At 42.3% G+C, this 26,685-nt stretch overlaps 1 protein-coding gene across 10 annotated transcripts in view; it reads left to right on the top strand.

Annotated features, from left to right (window-relative positions):
• SVIL (supervillin) overlaps positions 1–26,685 on the top strand; it is a 122,630-nt gene that overhangs the window by 30,158 nt on the left and 65,787 nt on the right. For 5 of the 10 annotated variants that reach the window (XM_044227666.1, XM_044227667.1, XM_044227661.1 and 2 more), the window contains exons 4-8: positions 6,989–7,046; positions 7,162–7,313; positions 9,613–10,246; positions 22,877–22,957; positions 25,164–26,060. In XM_044227666.1, the coding sequence (XP_044083601.1) occupies positions 7,039–7,046; positions 7,162–7,313; positions 9,613–10,246; positions 22,877–22,957; positions 25,164–26,060 (1,772 nt within the window). In that variant the 5' untranslated portion in view covers positions 6,989–7,038. Of the gene's footprint in view, positions 1–6,988; positions 7,047–7,161; positions 7,314–9,612; positions 10,247–22,876; positions 22,958–25,163; positions 26,061–26,685 lie in introns of those variants that run through there. The other 5 variants (XM_044227665.1, XM_044227663.1, XM_044227670.1 and 2 more) reach the window with 3 other exon arrangements.

The following is a 26,685-nucleotide window of genomic DNA, read 5'->3' as shown; positions in this document are numbered from 1 at the left end:
ATCTTGGTTCTTTCCATAGTTTGGCGACTGTGGCCATTGCTGCTATAAACATTGGGGTACAGATGGCCCTTCTTTTCACGACATCTGTATCTTTGGGGTAAATACCCAGGAGTGCAATTGCAGGGTTGTAGGGAAGCTCTATTTTTAATTTCTTGAGGAATCTCCACACTGTTCTACAAAGAGGCTGCACCAACTTGCATTCCCACCAACAGTGGAAGAGGGTTCCCCTTTCTCCACATCCTCTCCAACACATGTTGTTTCCTGTTTTGTTAATTTTGGCCATTCTAACTGGTGTAAGGTGATATCTCAATGTGGTTTTAATTTGAATCTCCCTGAGGGCTAATGATGATGAGCATTTTTTCATGTGCCTGATAGCCATTTGTATTTCTTGATTGGAGAAGTGTCTGTTCATATCTTCTGCCCATTTTTTGATGTGTTTGTCTGTTTCGTGTGGGTTGAGTTTGAAAAATATTCTTTTAATAGAAACTAAATCTAGTTTAAAAGGCCCACTGATACATGGGTGTACAGCCTGAGGAATTGAATAGGTGATGTGCTTAGACATAGTCTGATGAGGATGGGTATTTGAAGCACCCCAGAGATTCGGCCTTGTGGAGACAATTTAAACAGAGACATTTTGCAATTTTCAAGCACTTAGAAAACTGTCAACTGAAATATAGACTTACTCCATGTTGTCCCGGAGGCCCCGGGTGAGAATACTGTGTTGAATTACACAGAAGTAGATGAGATGTCATAGGAGAGAGACCGTTCTGATAGTTCATGGGACCTGTTGGGCTGCATTGCCATCTCATTCACTCCCATTGGCTGTCCAAGGAAGGTCATGGGCTTCCATGGGAAGGAGACATGCTGCGGGTTCCCACCTGGATGGCATGACATGGAAAGGGCCTTCCGATTTTTTAGACTCTTTGTGAAAGACAAAGCAGCTCTGGTGAATCTGAGCCAAGCTTACAATCTGGGAAGATGGTCCAAGCAAAGTTCAAGGGTGAACAGATTGATCTGAGCAGGAACTAGAAGATTGGACTGATTGGGCAAAGTTCTGTAGCAAAAGCTGTTTCACTCATCCTCTTTGTCTGCCGTGGTCCTTTCCTTGATGAGCAACAGCACATGAAATATTAGGGTCAGAAAAATTAGAAACGGTATATGAGATGCAAGGTTCCTTTCAGGTTCAACAGCTTGTAACTCCATATGTGCCAAAATTTAAGAACAACTTAAGTTGATTTACCAGTTTCATTAGAAAATGTATCATAGGGGCACCTGGGTGGCTCAGCCAATTAAGCGTGCCTTTGGCTCAGGTCATGATCCTGGGGTCCTGGGATCAAGACCCATCTTGGGCTCCCCGCTCAGCAGGGAGCCGGCTTCTCCTTCTCCCTCTGCTTCTTCCCCTGCTTGTCCCTCTCTCTCTCTCAAATAAATAAATAAAATCGTAAAAAAAAAAAAAAAAGAAAAGAAAAAATGTATCATAGTTGGTGATGAAAATGTACTTTTTCACAAATCAGAGATAATACCATGTATTAATGAGATTTTTGTTTCTAAATTCACAAGATCTTTAAAACGTGCTTAAAAAGTATCCGAACCCCTCCCCTCCTGAATTTCATGTAAATTCTGCAGAGTCTTATTTTACATTCTGTACTTTATGAATTCGGGAAAGACCCGAATTTGAAAAGACCCACGTATGACCTCTAATCTCACTTCTCCATCTTAAATATTTTAATGATTCTGTCAGCTCTTGGCGATATAATGGTGAAAGTCGGAGTTGATTACAACCATTTTCATGGCATAGTGTTTTATGTCTGTTTATACATTTATAGAAGTTTCTGGTCATTTAGTGAGGAATTCTTGCTTTTGTTAAATTGAGCATTAAAATGATCATTGACTTTTTCTCTAAGAGGGCTTCCTTTAACTGTGTATCACAAGCAAGTTATCCAAGGGTTAAAAATCTTTACCTCTGTGAAGATGATGATATTAAAATAGTTTTCCACTTATGCATTATGAAATGGACCAAATATATTAATCTACTTTCTTAATAGCTTTCTTGAAATATAATTCAAGCAATCTATAATCCATCCATCCAAAGTATACAGGTCAGTGGCTTTTAGCATATCCATAGAGCTGTGCACCCATCACCATAGTCCGCTTTGGAACACTGTCCTTATCCCCAAAAAGAAATCCCACACTTCTCAGCCCTCACCGCCCCCCCTTAGTCCTCTAGTTTTGTAATCTCTGATTTTATAAGCTGCTTGTCTTTGTATTAGTGGCTGCCATCCAAGTGTGAAAATTAAAGTGCAGGAAGTCCGATCCCTTTTCAGGACTTTCTGGGTCTGGGCTGTGCTCTTAGCTTGTCAAGTGCAGGGTGGGAGGGAGGTGTTCTTGGCAGTCCTCTGCCACTTATATTTCTTTGGAAGATTCTACTGTACTTGGGTTTGGATGCCTGAATTCAACAATAATTTTACCAGAAAGCCTGTTTCTCAGGGCTAATTAAAGAAACAGTGTTGCCCAAGAAAACTACCCAGTTGACCACATTATGCTGGGTATTGGCATTATATATTATGATAAAGCATGTTAGGCAAGTTAAAGAACTTTGAAATCTTTTTTTTTTTTTTTAAAGATTTTATTTATTTATTTGACAGAGAGAGAGAGATTACAAGCAGGCGGAGAGTCAGGCAGAGAGAGAGAGAGAGAGAAGCAGGCTCCTGCCAAGCAAAGAGCCCGATGCAGGGCTCGATCCCAGGACACTGAGATCATGACCTGAGCCGAAGGCAGCGGCTTAATCCACTGAGCCACCCAGGCGCCCCGTTAAAGAACTTTGTAAAGTATGATAGCCCTGATGTCAATTGCCTTTCAGTTACCTGACTCAGAAAATGACTGTCTAAAGAAATAGATTAATAGAATCTTTGTTGGCACAGAAGCACTGTTTGGAATTACTCAGAGGAGGGCAGCAGGCTAAGATAGCAGGTGCAATGAGGAATAATTTAGTATATGTCACAGTTTTAATGTACTTGAAGGCGAAGTAAAAAATTCATTACAATGGAAGTTAGATCAATAGCACCTATTTCGATCTGTATTATACAATGATTGCTATTACTGTTACCTGAACCATTTATGAGTGGTATGCATTATACCACAGTATACAATCAGCTGAATTATAGCTGCTTAATCCAATTTTGTTTTATTTTTTTAAAATGTTTTATTTATTTATTTGACAGCACGAGCAGGGGGAGTGGCAGAAGGAGAGGGAGAAGCAGGCTCCCCACTGAGCAAGGAGCCCCATGCAGAGCTCGATCCCAGCACCCCGGAATCACGACCCGAGCTGAAGACAGCTGCTTTTAACGGAGCCACCCAGGCGTCTCAGCTTTATCCAATTAAAAAAACATTCTTATTTCCTGTTTTTAGGAAATATACACTGATAAATTTAGAGATAAAGGGATATCGTGCTGCCACTTACTCTTGAATAGTTCAGAAAAATTAATATGTAGGTGGGCCTGGGTAGCTCAGTCGGTTGAGCATCTGACGCTTGGATTTGGCTCGGGTCATGATCTCAGAGTCATGGGATGGAGCCCCATGGCCAGCTCTGCACAGGGTGTGGAGCCTGATTGGGATTCTCTCTCTCTATCTCCCTCCAGCCCCGCCCCCACACTCGTACCCTCATACTTTCTCTAAAATAAATAAGTCTTTAAAAAATTGTATGCACATATGTGTACATTCATGCATGTGTATACACACATAACACATGTAAATATGCCTATGGAAAAGGATAAAAATAAATGTAGTAAACTGTAAACACATTATGAAGCATGTGTCGATTTTTCTGTAAGTCTGAAATTACATAATCATAGTAAGACAAGACCGCTTTTGGTAGATCATGAACAGTAACCAATTAATTGTATTCAGCACTATCTTCCAGACCATAACTGTGGTAGTGCTTTATGACTGAAAGAATGGAGGGCAACATAGATTTCCACAGCTGGGATGACTTCTGTGATTTCTTAGTATCAGCCCCTTTTATGCTTTATGATAAACCTGACCAAAACTTCCAACCAAAGGGCCGAAGGAGGACTGCAAGAGCCCAGAAGAGGTTGTTGGTTTTGTTTTTTTTCCTGGAAAGGTCCAAAAAAATATGCACACATCAGCAATTCAAATAAAACTATTCTCTTTTATACAACGGAAGTGTTTTCCCATGGACTAGAGATACTAAAGTAATTATATTGCATGTTTGTTTTCCTAATTTTACTTTTAAATTATAGACTTGGGAAAGGAAGCTTCTCTGTGACTTCTTTTGTCTTCCACATCATTTTTTTTCCCCTGTAATCTCATGTCTATAGGAATGAAGCAAATCTTGGTAACTGAAAAATAGATTAGTTACAAAGAATTGACTGAGAGGTAATTTGTTTGTTTAAGGGATTTTTTTTCCCCCCTGAAAGATTCATTGTGGGTCTCCACTAAGAATGAATAAACTTGCTGGTACATTTATTTATTTAATTTTAAAGTAATCTCTACACCCAGCGTGGGGCCGGAACTCCCCATCCCAAGCACCCTACCTTTCAGAGCACTTGGAATTTGGTTCCAGTAGCTTCTGGCACACTCTTAGGGAAAAATATGGCCCCTTGCTCTTCTTGGGGTTTAAATAGTTAATTGATACACTTTGGTTTATCTCATTCTTGGAAATATTTTCAAAATATGCACTACCAGTCATTAAAGTTTTATCGCCATACTCTTGCTGGAGCTAATTTGATTAACTGGGAAGCTAGTATTAGTCAAGCTTCCTCGAAAGGTAACATGGCAGATGCACCATTACCATTACACCCTTGTCTTCCAAGCAGAGCTGTAATTGACAGTACAGAGCAAGTATACCTCTGCCTCCAGCTACTCTGGTTCCTGGGAAAGCCACCTGAGGGAGAGACTTTTTTAAAGCCAACTATCTTTTTTTTTTTTAATTCGATTCGGTGTAGTGTTCAGTGATTCATTAGTTGTGTGTAACTATCTCAACAGAAGTCAAACTAAAATTGTAGGGCAGCTATCATTTAAAAATAAATAAAAACAAGGTTTGTGTCTCCAAAGATGGTCAAAGGGCAATATAAAAGGGGAGTGTGTGTGTATGTATTTATGTGTGTGTGGTTCTGATTCATTACTAAATATGACAGCTTTAAAAAAATAAAATAAGGGCGCCTGGGTGGCTCAGTGGGTTAAGCCGCTGCCTTCGGCTCAGGTCATGATCTCAGGGTCCTGGGATCGAGGCCCACATCGGGCTCTCTGCTCAGCAGGGAGCCTGCTTCCTCCTCTCTCTCTGCCTGCCTCTCTACCTGCTTGTGATCTCGCTCTGTCAAATAAATAAATAAAATCTTTAGAAAAAAAAATAATAAAAAAAAAAATAGAAATGAAAGCAGTTGGAAGTTGAATTCCAGAATTGAGGGGCACCTGGCTGGCTTAGTCAGAAGAGCATGTGACCCTCGATCTCAAGGCCACGAGTTTGAGCCCCACGTTGGACACAGAGTTCACTTTATTTTATTGTTATTATTTTAGAGAGTTGGGGAGAGGAAGGGCAGAGAGAGAGGGAGAATCTTAAGCAGGTTCTCTGTCTAGTGTGGAGCTTGACCTAGGGCCGGATCTTACAACCCTGAGATCATGACCTAAGCCATAGTCAAGAGTGGGACTCTTAGCTAACTGAGTCACCCAGGTGGCCCAAGATGTAGAATTTACTTTAAAATAAAAAAGAAAATTGAAAAAGGGACACCTGGGTGGCTCAGTTAAGCATCAGCCTTCAGCGTAGGTCATGATCCCAGGGTCCTGGGATCAAGTCCCTCATCAGGCTCCCTGCTGGGTGGGGAGCCTGCTTCTTTGCCTCTGCCTACTGCTCCCCCTGCTTGTGTTCTCTCTCTTTCTCTCTCAAATAAACAAATAAATCTTAAAAAAAAAAATTAAAAATATTCCAGCATTCTTGTATGCCTCCATTGAGTTTCTTCTTTGACTCAACCTTTCAAAGTTCCTTGGACCCCCAGGGCTGTTAGTGACAATTCTGCCTGGTATTCCCGGGTCCCCAACAGGAGCCACTCAGATGAGCCTTTGTGAAATCACGTGGTTGAGGAGGTGGGTGAGAAGAGAGACCTTTATTCTCCACCAAATTGGGCCATTTCTCCAAAGAAACAGTTATTTGGCATCAGTATCACATGAGACCCTCCCAGTGTCAGCCAGACATTTGTCCATCCATCCGGTGTTACCAGGAGAATTAGGGTTGTTAGTTTATCTATCCACCCAAATTAGAGCAGGGAAACAAATGTTAACATTTCCCGGCAGCGAAAGCCGGTAAGGGGATGCTTAGAACTGTGTTAACCTAAACCGCGGTAAATGTCCATAAAGCTCCATTAGGGATGGCTGGAAACACGATCAGCTAGTCACAGATTTTTACAGGTTCAATGATAGGGTGAAATAGGAGTGTGGGGAAACATGGGGGTTGTGGCTTGTTGATGGGCATGTGGGGGCTCTAGTACTGGTCTCTGCTTCTGCCAACATTAGAAGTTTGCCATAGTGGAAAAACTCGGAATACTTTGTTGAACGTAGTAAGAATCAAAGACAGATAGTGAGATATCTGCTTGCTGGAGAGATCTTGATGTTCAGGCCTTCTCTGACTCCCCTAGATGAAACCGAACTCATGGTATTACTTCTTAGCTCAGCCTGTGATATGTGTGTGTGTGTGTGTGTGTGTGTCATCCCTTGTGGCATCTGCCCTTTCACACTAGAAGACAGTCTCCAGGAAAACACTGCACGGGATCTAAGAACAGAAACATAAGTTCAAGAATATATGTAATTGAACGTTCTATAACATAAGTTATATACATATGTTCAATAATATGTAATATGTAAGTTCAATATTAACATATAAGTTCGATAATATAGAAGTTCAATAGATACATGTCTCATGAATGAATGCATGATACTGAACACTGAAGTATCTTTTTATTCTTCTGTTTTATTTTAGTTGCAGAATTAAGAAAAATCTTTGAACCAAAGAGGAAAGAATTTTTAGAAATGAAAAGGTAAGAAATTGAATGCACCTCGTTACAAAGTAGAAGAACTTGGTGAAGCAGTATTCACTTTCCCTGAGAACCGCTTTCCATGGCTCACGAGGCCTGTCTTTGGTGCCCTGCACAGAAAAGAAAGAATTGCCCGGCGCCTCGAAGGAATCGAAACGGACACTCAGCCCATCCTGCTGCAGAGCTGCACGGGCTTAGTGACTCATCGCCTGCTGGAGGAAGACACGCCCAGATACATGCGCGCCACAGACCCGGCCAGCGCCCACACCGGTGAGCGTGCTTGTCTGGTGGCCTGCCATCATGCAGACTGCCGGAGATGGTTCATGCTGCCTTCTGTACCCAGTGGCATTGGAAGGAAAATGAGATAGTCCACAAAAGTGAATTGTGGAGGTGTACTTACTTATTAAATACACGTTATTTGTGAAACACTGCAATGACATGTATGTCAACTCTGCCCCATCTCACAGGTGTGGTTCTCTGGGATCATAGCAGGAAGAAATGGTTCCTCTTGGCACACTGTTGGGAAATTGATGACATCATTTCACTCCTCCTCCCCGCCTGGGACCCCTAGAGGGCAGGAACAATATCTCCCTCCTGGCCCTCTCAGGGTGCTGGCACAGGACCTGCTGTCCTCTTTTCAGTAAGAGTTCTTAGAGGACTGAATGCGACTCCTTTAAATAGAATACCCAGGTGCCCAGCACAGAGCCTGGTCGCTCGCAGCAGGGAGCAATTTAAAATGAACCTGGACCTTTGAGTGGTTAGGGTTCTTAGTCTATGTGTTAATGCAACAAACATTCTACTTAAATTATTTTAATGTAAATAATTTACATGTCATTTTAAATGTATTGCATGTGTATTTCATATTAAACCATATTTCAAATGTGACTTAACTTTTTTTGGTAACTGTCAACGTTAGGAATATGAAATATTCAACTTGGGCTTGGAAGTGGATGACCCATACAGGGCTGTTCTTCTCAAACCGTCCCTGGCTCTGCAGCTCCCTGCTGCTGCTTTTTATGGCCAGTGTTTTCTGGTTTCTTCCTTAGGGCTGTTGATCTCACTTTGTGATGTGATCATGTCACTTACCTAGAGTTCCTGATCTTCTATGGCCAGAAAGCTAGAGAAGTAAGATTTTTAAAAATTACTTGAGAATCAAGAATAGAGTATCAAAATTTGTAGCCAGAAATAAACCCTCATGTATGTAAAATGTGAATCTATGTATTATAATTTAAGCATCACATATTCATGAAAAGGGAAGACTGTTTAATAAAATAGTACTGGGAAAATAGGTTATTGTGCAGTAGGGAAGGGGTCATAGACCTCTTCTCACTTACACGAAACACAAAAATAAGTCCCAATTAATCACATGATTAACTTTAAGAAAATAATTAAAAACATGAAAACAGGTGAATATTTCATGCACATTGAATGGGAAAGGACACAGAAACAGCTTGAGAAATCACAAATGACCAGGTCAATTGACACCAAAGAAAATCTTCCATGTGGATGTCACAGAATATTAAACAAGTTTGAAGTATTCATGAATGAGATTAAGGTTCACGGTCTCAGAAAAAAAAAATGCATGCAAACCAATAAAAGTGACACTATGAACTAATAGTATATAGAGCTTAAATAAGCTTCATCAGATATTCCAGAAAAGAAAAAAGTAATACAAATGCTAATAATTGAAAAATGCAGAAATTCTCTCTTTCTAGTAATCAAAGGAAATTTTTTAAATGAACATTTAATGTTTGCAAGCAAACATATCTTGCAGGTTCAAGTATAAATTGACGCAAACTTTATAGAAATCAACTTGACAGTCTAGCAAGTCTCTTAAAATGATACACTTTTTGATAAAGCAATTAACCATTATCTGTTGTGATAGTAGTCAATCAGACTGATTAAAAGTTAGAAACAATGAAAAAAATATTGGCAACAATGCAAATGCCCAGGAATATAAGAAGGGTTAAATTAGCTATGGAATGCCTGTTGAATAGAATATTACAAAGCTTTAAAGAATGTCTTCAAAAAAAGACTTCCAAATATAAGAAAATGTTTTATACAGTACATCAGTGGTATATAAAACATAAATTTTTTTTAAAGATTTTATTTATTTATTTGACAGAGAGAGATCACAAGTAGGCAGAGAGGCAGGCAGAGAGAGAGAGGAGGAAGCAGGCTCCCCGCTGAGCAGAGAGCCCGATGCGGGACTCGATCCCAGGACCCTGAGATCATGACCTGAGCCGAAGGCAGCGGCTTAACCCACTGAGCCACCCAGGTGCCCCAAAACATAAATTATTTTATATGGGAGAAAAGAAATCAATTTTATAAAAGACTAGAAGGAATATATAGAAATGTTTGGCAAATCATCAACTTATTATTCATTATTATGTATTAATGATTATTGGTGATTCGGAGTTTTACCTTCCTATCTTTTCAATGTTAGACATTTTCTGTACCAAGCATGTGGCTGCAGTTGGAAAAATTCACTTCTGTGCACAGAAAAGAGTGCAGTCAGTGCGCCTCTGTTCTTGAACTCTGTTCGTGTCCCCCGTGTGGTCCCTTGCAGGCCGGTCCAATGAAGAGGAGGATACTTCGGATTCCTCGGTGGAGAAACAGACCCGTTCCAAACTTTGCACCGAAACCTCGGGCATCCATGCTGACCCCTCCTGTGGTTCAGGTCTCATGGACACCCAGGCTCTGGAGTCCAAAGCGGAGAGAATCGCACGGTACAAAGCGGAAAGGAGACGGCAGCTGGCCGAGAAATACGGGATAGCGCTGGATTCCGAAGCGGACTCGGAATCGCCGTCCCGATACACCAAGTCCAGGAAGGACGCCGATGCTGCTGACAAGAGGGGAGGGAAAGGTGACAGACAGGCCGAGCCAGGCAAAGATTCATGCTCTCTGTACTCCAAGGACTATGCTCTCTCCGGGGGCGATGGGCTTTCGGACACCGAGGTGCTGCTCAACGTGGAAAACCAAAGACGGGGTCAGGAGCCTAGCACCACCGGGCAGGCCCGTGACCTGGCCCCCACGGTTGAGAGTTCCTCATCCTTCCCGTTCCCTGGGCGAGACTGTGCCTTCAGTGAAGTGCCAAGGTCCCCAAAGCAAATGCACAGCGTGTCCCTCTCCTCGCCTCGGCCACCGGCCTCCCCGAGCCACTCTGCTGGTGACCCGCCACTCCCTCCTGAGGCCCGAGCCAGGTAAGCATTGAGCCCGCTCTGGGCTGTATTACCATCTTTGCTTTGCCTCCTCTGCGTCAGGGTCTGGGTGTCCTTGGTCTTCTATTGAGGGTTCCGCTGATGGCAGAAATAGGTAAGATAGGGTTTTCTAAATTTCTGCAGTATCAAAACAGGTTCTGCCCAAGCAAGAAGCTTCAGTTCTTTTTTACAAAAATGATCAACTGAACAGGTGTCATGGGGACACTTTCATGGGAGTCTCACTTACGGATCCTTCTTTTTATGGGTTTCTTACATGCTTTTAATAATTGTCTTTTCCTTTATGTGTTTCTCTAGAATTATATCCAAAACCTTTTTTTTTTTCAAGGTTTTATTTGACAGAGAGAGACACAATGAGGGAACACAAGCAGGGGGAGTGGGAGAGGAAGAAGCAGGCTTCCTACCAAGGGGGGTGCCCGATGCCAGGCTCGATCCCAGGACCCTGGGATCATGACCTGAGCCAAAGGCAGACATTTAACGACTGAGCCACCCAGGTGACCCATTATACCCCACACTTCTTAGTGATTGTTTTTGTTGCTATCATGTAAAATCACAAAGCAGAAGGACCACCACTAACACAGTGGAAGGGTCTCAGTTTAGGGTATGATGAATGACTGCAGTATAGCTTGAATATAATCGTCTCCTATAGCTATGCAAGTATATCAACATGCTGAGAAACAGCTGTGTAGAAGAGCACCTCATTAAAAAGGTCAGTCATTAAGAGTAATTGTCATACACAGAGACAACAGCGCCCATTTGGGAAAATCAGAAAAAGGGTAAAATCAGAAACTCAAATGCCAGAAGAGAATATTTGTTCCTAAACTTAAATTTCCAAATTTAAATTAAATTTGATTTAAGTTTCCAAATTTAAATCAAATTGAAATTTCTAAATTTGAGTAAGATTTAAATATTTAAATTGAATTAAAATTCAAATATTTAAATCTAAGTAAAATTTAAATATTCAAATTTAAGCAAAATTTAAATATTTAAATTCAGTAAGTGTGATGACCATATTCAAAAGGCACTTTACTTAAACATCCTAGTTTAAAGTTTGGGACAATTGTCTAGGTAGACTTTTATGTGTGTTTTTCGGTCCAAATAGGCATTAGCTTCCCAGGTAAATTGAGGAGAAGTGAGGATCAATAAATTTATTTTGAGGGGAAAAAAAAAGGTGTGGGGGAGGAAGAAGTATTGGGAAATACTCCTATATATTTCACACTGGGACAGAGCAGTAAATGTGGTCCTCTCTAAGTGGCAATAATACAGCTAAAACAGATCATTTTACTTATTGTTTATGGAGTCAAAGAACTTCCCCTACGTAGTTGATCATTCACACTAAAATATTTAGAGAAGTTAACTTCTTAGAGAAGTCAGTACTGTAAAAACTGATATGGGGTTTTGGCCTTTGGGCTTATTTATTTATTTATTTATTTGACAGAGAGAGAGAGAGAGAGAGAGAGAGATCGATCACAAGTAGGCAGAGAGGCAGGCAGAGAGAGGAAGGGAAACAGGCTCCCTGCTAAGCAGAGAGCCCGATGTAGGGCTCCATCCCAGGACCCTGAGATCATGACCTGGGCTGAAGGCAGAGGCTTAATCCACTGAGCCACCCAGACACCCCAAAGCCTTTGGGCTTTTTGAAATTTTGGGACTGTGACCTGTTTTCTCTTATTTTGAAATGAAAGTCTGTTGTTTGAGAAACCTTCATTTCGTAGCAGAAAATGTGTTCTTGCCTTAGTGTCTATCAAAGTGAACTCTTCACGTGCTTTGTAAACAGGTCAAAGCAATTTAACGCGGTGTCTAATTTAGAAAGGAAATTCGAGATTTACGCTTACATGGGTTTGGAGAAAATTCAGAGCCAAATTTCTGATTGCTATATTATGAAAACTTGGGTTGTTAACATGGCATCTGGGTTAGTCGTCTAGATCTCATATGATAGATCCTCAGTGAGATCCTGAATCAGTTGTAATAATAACTAAACCTTGGTTGTGTGCTCCAGGTCAAAAGCTAGGATATTTAATTGTTTTGTGTTAAAATCTTAGTATTAAAAAAGTCTATAATGTAAAATCTTAAGAGGTATTTCTTTCTCAATTATTTGAAGAGGCATATTACTTGGAAGTTTCCATAAGCCTAATCCCAGCCTCTTAGCACTTACTTGACTTTCACAAAGAGAGGATTAAAAAGATTAAGAAATTATAAATTCTTGAGGCACATGCTTTGTTTATGTATTTTTCAATTTTAAAAAAAGCACATGCTTTATATATTTTTTTAATTTAAAAAAGGCATATTCTTTTTTAAAAGCCATTCAAGACCTACAATTCTGTGATTTAGAGGCAGAGAAGCACAAATCATTTCATATATATATATATATATATATTAGGAAAATACTGAGATATATTTACATTAAAAGGGATGGAACATAATGTATGACAAGTATGACAGTAAAAGATAAACAAAGATACAAGAAACAGCATGGAGGTTCTTCAGAAAGTTACAAATACTCTATAGTCCAGTAATTGCACTACTGGATATTTACCCCCCAAAATACAAAAACACTAACTCAGAGGAATGTGTATATCCCTACATTTATAGCAGCATTATTTATAATAGCCAGATTATGGAAGCAGCCCAAGTGTCTGTTGATAAAGAAAATGTGATCGATCAATCAATCTGTCTATCTATCTATCTATCGATGCTATTCAGCCATGAAAAAGGAATGAAATCTTACCATTTGCAACAACATGGATGGAGCTAGGGAGTATAACGCTAAGTGAAATAAGTCAGAGAAAGGCAAGTATCTTATGATTTCAAAAGAGCAAAGGAAAAGAGAGGGGATGGGCAAACCAAGAAACAGACTCTTTAACTATAGAAATGATAAGAGAATAAACTGATGTTTACCAGAGGGGAGGGCGTGGGGGGATGGGTGAAACAGGTGAAGGAGATTAAGAGTACACTTACCATGATGAGCACTGAGTCATGTATGGAACCGTTGAATCATGGTGTTGTATAGCCGAAACTAACACAGCACTGTATGTTTTTTTAAAAAGGATTTATTTCATAATGACTACAGCAATTCATCTTGCAAAGATGGATTTAAATGAATTAATATTCTTCTTAGATATCCTTTCTCTAGAGCCCGGATATTTGGGTGTCTGAAAACCATTGTTGTCTGATTTCCATTTGGGGGGAAGAAAGACAAAAAATACTTTGTGAATTATAACAATAACCAAGGAAATCTCAGTGTCTTAATAACCATAAATGAAAATGCTTGTCATCCAGTATGGAAATAAGAAACAGAAATGTTGAGGGAGATGAAGGAGGAGCTAAGAAAACCATCTACAGATAATGAAATTATTTTATTCCGCATGTTTTTGTGGATATATCCCAGCATTGAGATGGACTGTTTTTCTCCTGCTGTACTATACTCTCTCATCACCTAGCTCTGCCAAGTATTGGGGCTATTAATGTCTGAATTAACTCATTCCCATGTCATCATTTTATTTTGTGCTCACTAGCTAGAGGCTGTTTTTTTATCATTAATTAAATACGAATGTCACTCATGAATATACCATCAAAGACTTCCTATGGTATCCACCTTGAGCCAGACTTCAAATGCACAGTTTTTGTGTGTGTTCTTATACACGAACACATGTACAGATGGAACCATTAAGAGCATTCTAAGCTCCTAACAGTCTTGAGGGCTGAACAGTACATTTAAATTTATTAGAATTTGTTAATGTTTATTTGAACATTTGTATGATTAAGAAAATACATATGTCACAGGGTCTTTAGCTCAAGAAATCCTGTAGCTGCTTGGAAGTTCAGGAGAACACGTCCTTCTGAAAGAAATGGAGAATATATATATTCACAGAAGAGAGCCTAAGATACCTCTTAACCCCAACCCCCGATTTCTGCCAAGCCCCTTCAATTTAGAATTTCAGAATTGTGTTTTCTAGAGAGGGAGTTTTGCTGATAGGAACCATTCTTTGTTAATTAAGCCATTGTGAATTTTAGGATAAAATTTAAAGAGATCTGGGGCCTGTGGGTTATTCAGATTTTTAAAAATCTGAGCTGTTACTAATGGAAATCCGGAATGCAGAATTTGTATTTCTTAGTTAATTAAAAAAAAAAAAAGAAAGAAAGAAAGAAGAGAAAATGCACCATATTTGTTACTTCTGTGAGTGGAGAATCTCAGGACCTGAGTTCCACACCTGCTGTTTTCCTGAGCGTCCACTGTGACTCCCTGTTCTCAGTGACCTGTGTATTGGGCAGAGGAAAATTTCCCAGTGGTGATCCACTCTAGAAAACGCCCTCTGTGTTTCATCTCTCCACTTCTGTCCCCGCCCCTCCAACTCCCACTTAGCAAATTGTATCATTAGAAAATGATTATGGTATATAGAGCCCTCCCTGAAATTTGAGCTAGGGAGAGCTACCATTGGTCAGTCAAGCTTCGGACAGGGCTCTGGTGACATCAGACCTGTGGACTGGATCTTCCTGGGGCACCCTCCACAGTGAGCCTTTTCGGAGACATGGTGACAAGCAGACTCAGCCAACTGAGAAGGAAGGGAGCTTAGACTATGTTCTTGTAGTTTGTCTCTGATGATACTTACTCAGCTCCTAGGGAGAGGTTAAGTCTAAAAACTGTCTTCAGAGCCTCAGGCTCATTGTTTTTCTTGTTAAAGGTCTGTTAACCTGCCTGAAAGAAATGTCCACAGGGGAGTGATAAAGAGAGAGAAAGCTGCCTCTGGTCGTAGGCATTCCTGTCTCAGTGCCTGTTCCCCCAGGGCAGGAGTGTCCTAACACAGGCTCGGCTCAGGGCAGGTGTCCTGGAAAACCTAGGTCTCTAAAGAAGAGACTTCCCTGTACACTCACAGATCTTTTAATGGGATGGAACTCTTTTCACCTTTTAGCCCCTGTACCCCCAAATATCTTTTTACCCTCTCTACTAGCTTTTGCCTGTTAAAATATGGTTAGTTCATTCCCATGTTTTCTTTTTTTTTCCTTTTTCTTCTGTTCTCACTGGCAAGTTATCAATTTCTGCTCACTGAACTAAATATGAATAGATCACCAAGAGCCCTAGCTAGCATGTCCAAAAATTTAGACACCTGCCAGATTGTAAGGAACTGAGCGGTGTGTGCGTGCCCTCGCATGTTCGCACGCCTGCACGGACCCACAAGGCAATCCTTAGCACGTTTTCCAAACAAGCAACTTGAAGCATATAAACTGTTGGTTTTAATAGGATGCCTAGTTAATAAGCATTCTTCTTCAGCTGAATACTGTTTTATAATTAGAAGCTGTTATATAATTAGAGCTGGGCACCCACAGGGTGAAACTGATTCTCCTGGGCTGGATTTGACTTCACTGTGACAGCGGGAAGCACTTTTAAGTCTGTTGACTCTTAGGAGTTACAGGGAGTTAAAGCCCATCATTACAGACTTAGGGATAGAGACCAAGAGCAGCTTCCGACCTCTGTGATGACTTAGGGTTGAGTTCTTATTTCCTGGTAACATAATTCTCTGCTAGCCAATTGCCACATCGTTAGAAAGTTCTATTATACCCAAGGGTCAGCCTCTCACTGTTCTCTTGTCCCCAGTAACCCTGTGGTCCTCTCCCAGAGGAGTGACCTCTGCCTTATGGGGAGCTGGCTCTCCCCAAGCCCTCACAAGAACAGATCTCAATGTTAAAAAATGTTAAATTCTTAGAAACAAAAATAATCCTGGAGATTATTTAAAAATGGATTTTATATGTGCCAAAACTAAAGATTAAAGAATTGATTTAAAACCATAAGGCTGCTTTGACAACATTGAGGCCATCATCCATCACCCATTCATTCATTCAGTCAAGTTCCCTTGCATCTGCCCGTTCTTCCCATTGTGCTCTGCTCCTCTTACATACGTCAGTTCTATTATCCAACACACTGAAAAAGGGAGTTGGCTGGTTTTGCCCTTTGAAGATTAGAGATCTTTAGGAAAGAAGACTAGAAGTATTCGAGAAACAGCATATGTGGATTTACATAAGGTCCTTAACAACTTGGCCCTTATAAGCAAAATGAAAACTTGTAATTTAAGAGAGTTCGAATACAGTAGGCATCCATATATCTATGCATACCTCATAGGTATTGATTTATGGATTAGTTTCAGCTCTGAGATAGTTTAGCTAATCACTGAAGAAGATTATATTGGGTCTCTGGTCTGCGAGGCACTGTGCTTTTAGCTGGGTATAAAAAAAAAGTGTAGGAAATAACTATAACATGATAGGGTAAATAAGTTTCTAGAGATCAAGGTTGGGTGCCAGGGGAGTACCAAGATGGAGTATTAACTTTTCCTCCATGGAGAAATGGTCACAGTGGAACCAAGTCCTTAAGGATGTGGTGGTGAGTTTGCTAGCTGTGGAAGGGAGGCTCCTCCCAGCACGAAGGCACCAATGCCCAGTGAAGACTGAGGAGGAGGTGGGATGAGGCTGAGTGCCGGGGGGAGTTGTAGAGCCGAGCTGTCGTAGAGTGCCGAGCAGTCGTAGAGCGCCTCAGATGACATATCAAGGCATTTAGCCTTTGTCTTGTGGATAACGGGAAGTTTCTGAATTTTATTTATTTATTTTTTAAAGTTTTTATTTATTTATTTGAGAGAGAGTGAGAGAGAGCATGAGAGGCGAGAAGGTCAGAGGGAGACAGAGATCACTAGCAGGCAGAGAGAGAGGAGGAAGCAGGCTCCCTGCTGAGCAGAGACCAGGACCAGGACCCTGGGATCATGACCTGAGCCGAAGGCAGAGGCTTTAACTCACTGAGCCACCCAGGCACCCCGAGAAGGTCAGAGGGGGAGTAGCAGACTCCCCATGGAGCTGGGAGCCCGGTGTGGGACTCGATCCTGGAACTCTGGGATCATGACCTGAGCTGAAGGCAGTTGCTTAACCAACTGAGCCACCCAGGTGCCCTCTGAAGCATTTTAAAGCAAGGATGATTGATTCTGTGTTTTAGAAAGATTGCTCTGGAGGAGTATGGAAGGTTGATCTGAAGGTGAGTTGATTCCAATCAGGAAGACCATGGACATGTTGGCTGCAGTTACCCAGCCTGAGATAGTGAAGTCTGTGCTTCTAAGTTGGCCTTCATCATTAACTTGGTCCTGTTTGGCATTTCATTAGAGAGGATATTAGTGATAGGTTGATCAGTTTGGTGATGGTGAGGTAGAGAGTGGGAGGAGGGATGGAGCAGGAAGGGAGATGAGAGAGAAGAGAGCACATGTATGTGCACTAGGGTTAGAAACTAACAAGGTGAAATTTAATAACGTCTTCTACCTAGATGGGGGAGAAAATCTGTGTACAAGTTCAGGATTGGGGAAACCTGATTTAACAGCAGTTCATGGGAAACAGACCTAGCAGTTTTAGTTGATAGCAAATTCTTTATGTGACTGCCAAAATGACTGGTCCAATCTTGGGGTACAGGACTGAAAGTGAACTGTTAATAGCCAAATAGTACTGGTCTAGCCCTGTTCTGCGATGCTCAGATAACATCTGGGTATTTCCTTGTAACTGAGCTGTTGACCAAGGAGAACCTATCCAGAGGGTCTACTTTCCTGTGTGCCCTGCTTTCTTGACCTTTCCAAGTTTTTATAACCAACCCCCCCCATCTTAAGAGAAACTAGAATCATTTTTGGTCTCTTGCATGTTCTCTGGTGCTTAGTCTGTCACACTAATCCGTTCTTCTCATTATCAGATGGTTGTTTCCCCTGCGCAGTTATAAGGCTAAAGTTTGGCTTGGGATATGGAGCCCTAAGGTTACCAACCTGGCCTCTCATTGATGAGGATTCTGCTCGAAGGGGAGGGGGGAAAGAGATCATGAGTTCATGAGGTGTGTCACACATGCCATTTCACCTGTACCTCCTGTCTTGGGAAGAGAGACATTCAAATGCCTTCCTACCTGCACATGGGGCTGACTTCCCCAGATGGAGGGATGCTGGTCAAGGTGGCTGAACATGGCAACGTGGATTTGGTGTTATGCCAACGTGTGAGACTGGGAAGGACGATCCCAATGATAGCATTTCTTCAGTACAGGCCTTCTGCAGAGGGTACTTGCCCTGGGTCATTTTCTGTTTCCTTCCCCACTCCTACCAGTATCTAGTGCATACCGAGTAGCTCAGTCAGTCATTCTGGGGTGAACGTTCGGTTGTTTTCTGGATTTTCTTGGAAGTGTTACCAAACTGTAACAGTGCTACTTGAAAGAGCCGGTCTGCAAACAGTTTATCAGCCCATTGCCCGTGAGGGTTGCAGCTGAATGTGAATCATGGGTCCTTTCCTTCATCAAGAATATCTTGCTATGAGCAAAATGTCAGCTGAACTCAACAGTGGGCTTAGGGACATTGTTCATCTCCACTCCGGTGTGGGTCTTTGATCTCATCATGGGCCAGGGACCCCGGTCAGCAGAACACACTCCGATTGGCACGTACGTGTGGCGAGTCTCTTTCCACTCTGTCTGAAGTTAGAGTGCTTGGATGTGAGCCTGAGTCCCATGTGCTCATAAATATTATGAAACTATGAATGAGCATCCTGGTTGAGGGGAGGCTGCTTTTGGGATCTTGTGAACTTGGTCTCCAGTCCTGAATGGCTGAGTCTAGGTTAGTCTCACGACTAACGCAGCCAAGTTCCCGGATCACTTTGTTCTAGTGGGGCTGGTTAACATCCAAGCCGGAGATGTGGCGATCCAAATCCAGCTGGGAGCTAGAAACTGGAGCCACTTTGGGAGGGCCCCTATGGCACCTTCCTGAGACTCCAGTACTTTTCTAGACAGTTCATCTGTATACACACACTTTCTGTCTTTGTGCTTTCTCATCTGAGGCTTAGCATTTAGCCATTCAGTACTGAGATTAGTTCAGAGGGAACCTGGAAGAAATTGGTTATTTCACATGTTTATCCTGCTTCCGCTCCAAGAAGACTGTATTTGTAGACTTTCGTTACTCAAGAAGTCCTCATTATTTGTTTCCCTCTCTCCCTTTTTTTTTTCTTTCTTTCCTTCCTTCCACTCTTTCTCTCTCTCTCTCTCTCTCTCTCTCTTCCTGTCTGCCTGCCTGCTTCCCTTGGGTGGGGAGAGGGAGAAGGAGAGAGAATCCCAAGCACCTCCATACCCAGAGTGTGAGCCCAACACGGGGCTGGATTTCCCGACGCTGAGATCGTGAGTTGAGCTGAAATCAAAAGTCAGACACTTAACTGACTGAGCTACACAGGCGCCCCAAGAAATCCTCACTTTAATCCAGCAGTGGTGTATTTGTTAATTGAGGCATAATTCACATCAAAATGCACGTATTTTAAGAATGCAGGTTAGGGAGTTTTGTGAAACATGTAACCATTGCTCTCAACTTGTTCTGTCGTACCAAACCAACCCTTCCCACTTGGTTCTTTTTTTTTCTTTTTTTAAGATTTTATTTATTTATTTGACAGAGATCACAAGTAGGCAGAGAGAGGAAGGAAAGCAGGCTCCCTGCTGAGCAGAGAGCCCGATGTGGGGCTCGATCCCAGGACCGTGGGATCATGACCTGAGCTGAAGGCAGAGGCTTAACTCACTGAGCCACCCAGGTGCCCCTGGTTCTTTTTTTTTAAACTAAGTTTTAATTATTAAAAATAGTTATGCATAACAGTAAGGCACGCTGCAATAAATAGCAGCATCAATTTAATATTTAAAGAAAGAAAACAAATCCAAGGCATTATTTGCCATTATTCAGATGTGATCTCTTTTTTAAGAGCTCTGTTTTTAAAAGCTTACCTGCTATTATACTGTTTCTCCAAAAAACTATGGCTCCTAGGCCCCAGATATAAATTTTGTACTCTTACAAAATGATAGATGTTTTAATCGGAGTTTGGACATCCCTTAGCCACCTATCAGTCTCAGAGTCAGAGTGTATGGAGAACTTGGTCCACAAAGTTCCATTATATCCCATTGTTTTGGAATGCCTGTGAATTGGCGAGATCATTTTTAGACCTTGACCCACCATTTGGGGACCCACGCATTTAATGCAAAAGGTAGAATTTGGTTTCTCACCAATGTCAACACTTAAGAGCGACCTCTCTGGGTTGTTTTCTGCTCTCTCCTTGGGTTTTTCAGTGTCTTTGGGCTTTGGGGGGAGAATTTGAAGGAGAGAAAGAAAAATATTCAAATGGATTTTATGGCATTGACTGTGTTTGACCCACATTTTCGTTTGTTATTTATGTATTTTTACGAGTTTTTGCTTTTAAAGAGTGAAAAGAGATACTTGAATTTAAAAATTCCATTAACTGCACTAAACATCTATGTCCAAGTAAATCCCTTAGTGTGACTGTTGTCTAGATCAGTTATGAAGGTACACTGAATTACAATTTTTAAAAAAGATTTTCTTTTTTTATTTAACAGAGAGAGAGAGATCACAAGTAGGCAGAGAGGCAGGCAGAGAGAGAAGGGGAAGCAGGCTTCCCGCTGAGCAGAGAGCCCAATGTGGGGCTCGATCCCAGGAACCTGAGATCATGACCTGAGCCAAAGGCAGAGGCTTAACCCACTGAGCCACCCATGTGCCCCCAGAATTACAATTTTTAGAAGTCTTAAGTTTTTAAGATATTTATATTGAAGTATAACTTACGCACAGTACAATGCACTCGTGCTAGTGAAATTCTGTGAATTCTGTCAAATACACAAGTCATGTAGCTATCACTACAGTCAGGATAGACACCTGTTCCATCAGCCCAAAGATTCCTTTGTGTGCCTTTGCGGTCAACCCTGGCTTCCGCCACCAGGTCCCACCAACCAATCATCTATCTTCTGCACTACAGTTTTAGATTTTTGAATATATAAAAATCAGATTCCTTGAGTATTTTGTTCTTGTTGATTTCAAACAAGTCCTGTAAGAATTGGATGAAGTTATTTTTTTTAAATCATAGGAGAAATGTTCATAATGTCGACCATTTATAATACCATCTTAGAAAACAAATCCCTCTTACTTGGTTGAGATTTAAACGTATAAGATAATTCATACAGAGCTGATTTTATTTTAAATATTTATTTATTTATTTATTTGACAGAGAGAGAGATCACAAGTAGGCAGAGGCAGGCAGAGAGAGAGGGGGAAGCAGGCTCCCTGCTGAACAGAGAGCCCAATGTGGGGCTCGATCCCAGAACCCTGAGATCATGACCTGAGCTGAAGGCAGAGGCTTTAACCCACTGAGCCACCCAGGTGCCCCCGCATTTGAGTCTTAAAATAATTTTGTGAGGTGGGCATATTCGTTATATGAACTGGGTGGTTTTCAGTAGCAAGTACCAGCTGCTCCCTCTCCTTCCACTGTATCCCGTGCTAGAGGAATCCCCTTCTTTCTTAGCTGCTGATGGTAGGCTAACTAGTCCTAGGCTGAAATGGGTGTTGAGAAATTAGACCTTTTATGGTTGGAAATAAAACGGCTTTCCGTACATCTGAATTTTTTGTTCACCAGACTGAATTGCTGTGATGCTGGGGTACGGCGGGGGGTGGACAGGTTCCCGTGTAGAAAGGCGGGTGGATAACCAAGGCTAGAATGTGACAGATTTCGGTGGTCACAGCAAAAGGTAGGGCATTGGTTACAGACTGGCTCTTACCTATCAGCTTCAGCTAAAACTTGAACTAAAATGATTTTTAGAAAATTCAGATTATTTTATTGCAGTTATCGTTCTATTTTTTTTGGATACTGCTTTGAGCTAAAATGTGTTTCTAGCCTTATATTGAAAAACTCTTACAAATAAGGTGGTATGGTTCTGAGCTGGTAAACATTCTCTTTCTGCATTGTAAAATGATACACATTAGTGGTTTGTTTCTCCTGTGTCCTGCTTTACATGGTTGCCACAGGCTTTTTCTGGCCCGTTCTAAAATATCTTCAGCCTAGCATAATTGCTTCCTCACATCCAACTTTGCGTAATATCCGATCGTGTGTGGAGGGATGAATGTATAAATCCTATGTTATCTGGCCTGCCACAGTATAAGTTTTTTAATGGCTGGGGTGATGCCCGAGTCCCCTTTGTTACTTCTCCAAGTCTAGTTCAGGGTTTCATACAGTAGGAACTCAACATTTATCGAATTGCCCTGAATTGGTATTGGTTATGACATTGTTAGGTTGGTTGCGTTATTCAGTGACAAATGGAAAAGGAAAATGTATAAGAGCAATTAAAGATATGATCTCATTGAATTTCTTTTTATTGATTTCCTTTATTTGGTATGTGTTGTTTTGCACGGACGCTATCTTTGTATTTGGTTATTTACCAATGTCCCTTGGCAAAACTTAATAGAGGATGAGTTGACATTTAATCCAACTTCTTACAAGAAAATTGTCTGGTATTTGTGGGGAGAGTGGGACTATAACAGACTCCTAATACGTTCAGGTTACTTGGAAAACACTTTATGTGGTGGCTTTGAATAGATTTATTTCTATCTCTTAAGTTTAGTAACGGGCCACATGTCCTTGTGAATTTCATGACATGAATGTAAGCCCTGTGACAAAACACGCTTATACATTTTCCAAAAGCCAGGATTAGTCTTGACTTAACAGAAATCAGCCTTCGGGTTTCAGATTATAATTGTCTATACCTGTGTTGATGTTCAAGTAGAAATTATCTGAAGTTTTGTCTTTTGTACACAATAGTACCGGGAAACCCAAACATGAGTGGTTTCTCCAGAAAGATTCCGAAGGGGACACACCTTCTCTTATCAACTGGCCTTCCAGGTATATGCCGAGCTGAACCTCTTGGCTTCCTTGTAGTGAGTGCTGCTTCCCTGCTGACTTGCCTTGCTGTTCCACACATTACCCAACGCTAACTCTCTTCTTGCCCTCTGTTCATGGCAGTGCGTTTGACAATGATGTGTTCACAGGGGCTGCTGGAAGTTTCTTTCTGAACGTTTGCTTTTCTCCTCCCATTGCCCTAATCCCTGCTCATCGTATTTCCCCCTCCTCGTTTTTTCCTCTTTTTGAAAAGCTTCTTGATGACACTTCTTGCTTTTCTCCTTTCTCACCAACCTGCATACCGCCAAGTGGGGGCAGTAGTGAGGCTCCTCCTGGTTTCTCTCCTCTTGATTCTCACTAACTAACCAGGGAGTGTCCCATCTGAGCAAGTGCTTCCAGCCTTCTCCTTTTCACGTCTCCTGGCCTCTAAACCAATAGTTAATTTTTATCAGCTTCCCTTAGGGCATGTGCTTTTAAAGGCAGACAAAAACCCCCCTATCATTTCATTTTTAAGGTTGGGGGCAGGGAGAGGCGGAAGGAGGGAGAATGAATAAGTCTCTGGCAGGACAAAGCACCCATATACTGAGTTTCTAACAGTCACTTTGTTCTCAGCTGAGGACAACATTCAGATTGTCTCTGATTAGAAGGACACATTCCACAGGAGAACTTGAACCACATTTCAGTCTTCTTTTGATTAACAAAGCTTATAAATATGAAAACCTCCAACACTGGCTAGTCTCTGGGGAAAAAAAAAATTACTTAGAATGCTTTTTTTTTCCCTTCCTGGATTGTTCATGGTAACTGCCTTTTGTGTGTGTTTAATTTTTTGTTAACGAAATATATGTAGATATCCTGCATCTCTTGTTGAAATACACGTAGGAGTTGATATCAAATTTAGCAGGGTATGTTTGTCATTTAAGGAAATATTCTCTTCCAAAAGTATAAATAAGTATTTTTGCTGACTGATCTTCAGTACATGAGTGTTTATAGTCCCCCAAGAAATCACTTTTCCCGCTCCAAAAATGTGTTTTACTTTCTAAGGATTATTGCCAATTAATAATCCATTCTTGAACAGCTTCCGTGGTTTCTCCTCTCTCACTATGTGGCATTTCAGAAAGCAGAGAGAAGTACTAGCTAACACTATTAAATGGTTACTCTTCGCTAAGAGTACTTAGTACTAAGCTCTCCAAGTGCTTTGCCAACATCACATTACATTTTGTCACTAGGATTTCCATTTAAAAGCAAAGAACTGAGCCAGGTAAGTTGCCTCAGACCACACAGCTAGAACTGGCTAAGCCAGTTTTGAACCGAGGTCTCCTAGGTGCCCCAGCCAGAGTTCTTGGCTACTTTGCTTCTGCAGCAATAGAATAAGATTTTGTAGCTTTTCAACTGGATTTCACTTTAGCTCTCAGATATTTAAATTGCTCCAGAAAGGAAAACGATCTCTTTTCACTTTAGTTTTTAGCTAAGGGCTACTAGCAATTCCGAAGGGGAGAAAACGTTCAGTCTATACTCTCAACAAATATCTTTTCTCTAACAGTCTTCTTGGTGCTACAATGCTTAGTGGTAATGATGTCCAAACTGGTCACATGTCTTAGGAATGAATGAATACAGTCTGCATTGCATGAAAACGCTTGGGAATGTTTAGCTGAGTGCTTGAAAGGGGTGATTGTGTGTTGTGTCTTGAGCTCCATTTAAAAATTTTTTAAAAATCACAAATGTTCTTACATTTCCAGGAGACAGTGAAATTATTACATTTGGTCCATAGGTGTGTGCATACTTGGAAACGTCCCCCACCCCGAGTCCACACACCAGGCCTATATGTGTAGTGTTCACAGAGTCCCACCAACAGCCTCGATGTGCCCTCATGCATACTGCTGATGTATATTAATGGATTTTTCTCTGGCTTCTGGTCATTTGTTTAGTCCGAAGGCAGCCATTCTCCCCCAGGACGGCATCTGAGCCGTCTCAGCTTTATGGAGGGCAGAGTGAGTTTGGTGCCACACTGGCCTACTCACATCTGGAAACTCGAAATCCTTCACCGGGCCGCCAGTGAGTTTCTGACGTGAACCACCAGAAGTGCCTTGTCACCGGGGGTTCTGCCTTTGGGTGGATTTCCACCCACGGGCAGTCTGGGATCCACGCATGCTTTCTCCCCATGAAGCGGTTACTGCACTTTGCAAACTTAAATCCTTTTTCTTTCTTAAAGAGTTAAGGTTAGAGAAAAAATGGTGAAAGAGGAGAGTGCTCGCAGCAGCCCTGAGGTGGCCTCCGAGCCCTTCACTCAGAGGAGACATCAGCCAGTGCCCATCCATTGCTCGTCCTTTCAGTCAGAAAATTCGGCCTTTGATAGGGTCTTGAGCAAGGCAGCCAGCTCCGCGGGACAGCCGATCCGAGGCTACGTCCAGCCGGCGGACCCCATTCACACGGCCACGCTGGTGACCTCAGAGATCCCAGAAAACGTGTCTGAATGCAGCTGGGGGGGGTCCGCCACCCAGAATGTCAGAAAGCCTCCCACCTCGAAGGTTCTAGAAAGCGAGAGAAGGGATACCCCCGTGCTCCATATTTGTGAATCAAAAGCCGAGGAAGATATGCTCTTCACCGAAGCTCTCGAGAAAAGCAGGAAATCACTTTTGGCGTTGGAGGACCACGGGCTTACGCGAAGCCACGAAGACCCCTCTGGAAACGATGACGTCAGCAAGCCTGCTGGGAGCCCAGTGCCCTCAGAACATCAGAAGGAACCAGAGAGCCTGTCACACCCGCCTCCCTCTCAGCAACCGCCCGCTGAGAGGATAAGCAGACGGGAGATGGTCTTGTACGTTCAGAGCCAGCCCGTGTCACAAGATGCCAGGGCGACAGGCCACAGACAGGAAGCCTTGGTGAAGAAACGCAAGGTCCTCACCCGCTCCCTGTCTGACTACACGGGCCCCCCTCAGCTGCAGGCCCTGAAGGGTAAGGACCCCGCGTCCAGGCAAGAGCCGGAGCCACAGAGTTCCAAAGCTGAAGGGCCCCCCCCAGAAGTCGGCGTGCTGGACACGAAGGTCTCTGTCGCCCAGCTCCGAAATGCGTTTCTGGAGTCTGTCCATGCCAGCAAGAAACCTGAACTGTAGGTGACGTTTCACGCACCCTCCCGATGTGTCACTTGCACGCCCTTGGCAGAATTATTCACTTTGCCACTTGCGGTGTGTCCCGCATTGGGTCCTATTAGCTTCCTCACCAGGGTGCAGGGCAGACCGTACAGGAAATGGCTTGAAAACTACCATTCTGCTTCTGGCTACTAATAGGGAGCTACAGTACTGGGTCGCTGCACTGCTCCCCCTCCTTCAAGTGCATGGTTGGGGCATGCGGCGGGATTTGGCGGTGTCTGGGCCTTGCCTCACTGAGATGCATAAACCTTTGCTTTATTCTCTCTCTCTGTCTCTCGTTTCCCTTCTGTGCACTCCCTCCCAATGATTCTAAAAGCCAACCCCGGGTGGAGAGGTCAACCGAAGGCGTTGGCTTGCCTACCGGTGTGGAACGGGAAAGAGGGTCCCGGAAACCAAGACGCTATTTTTCTCCTGGTGAAAGTAGAAAAACTTCCGAGAGATTTAGAACTCAACCTATAACCTCAGCCGAACGAAAGGAATCGGATAGGTAGGCACGCGGGATGTGTAGTTCTGTAGTCCAGGAGTGTAAAAGCCATCGTATGGGATCTGCCCGCAGGGACGGTCCTGGAGATGTTTAAATGGGTT

This window comes from Neovison vison, chromosome 12, assembly GCF_020171115.1.
Source record: "Neovison vison isolate M4711 chromosome 12, ASM_NN_V1, whole genome shotgun sequence".
In the NCBI taxonomy this organism is placed as follows: domain Eukaryota; kingdom Metazoa; phylum Chordata; class Mammalia; order Carnivora; family Mustelidae; genus Neogale; species Neogale vison.
The sequence above is the reverse complement of the archived record's forward strand: the minus strand, read 5'-3'. Positions and strand labels throughout refer to the sequence as shown.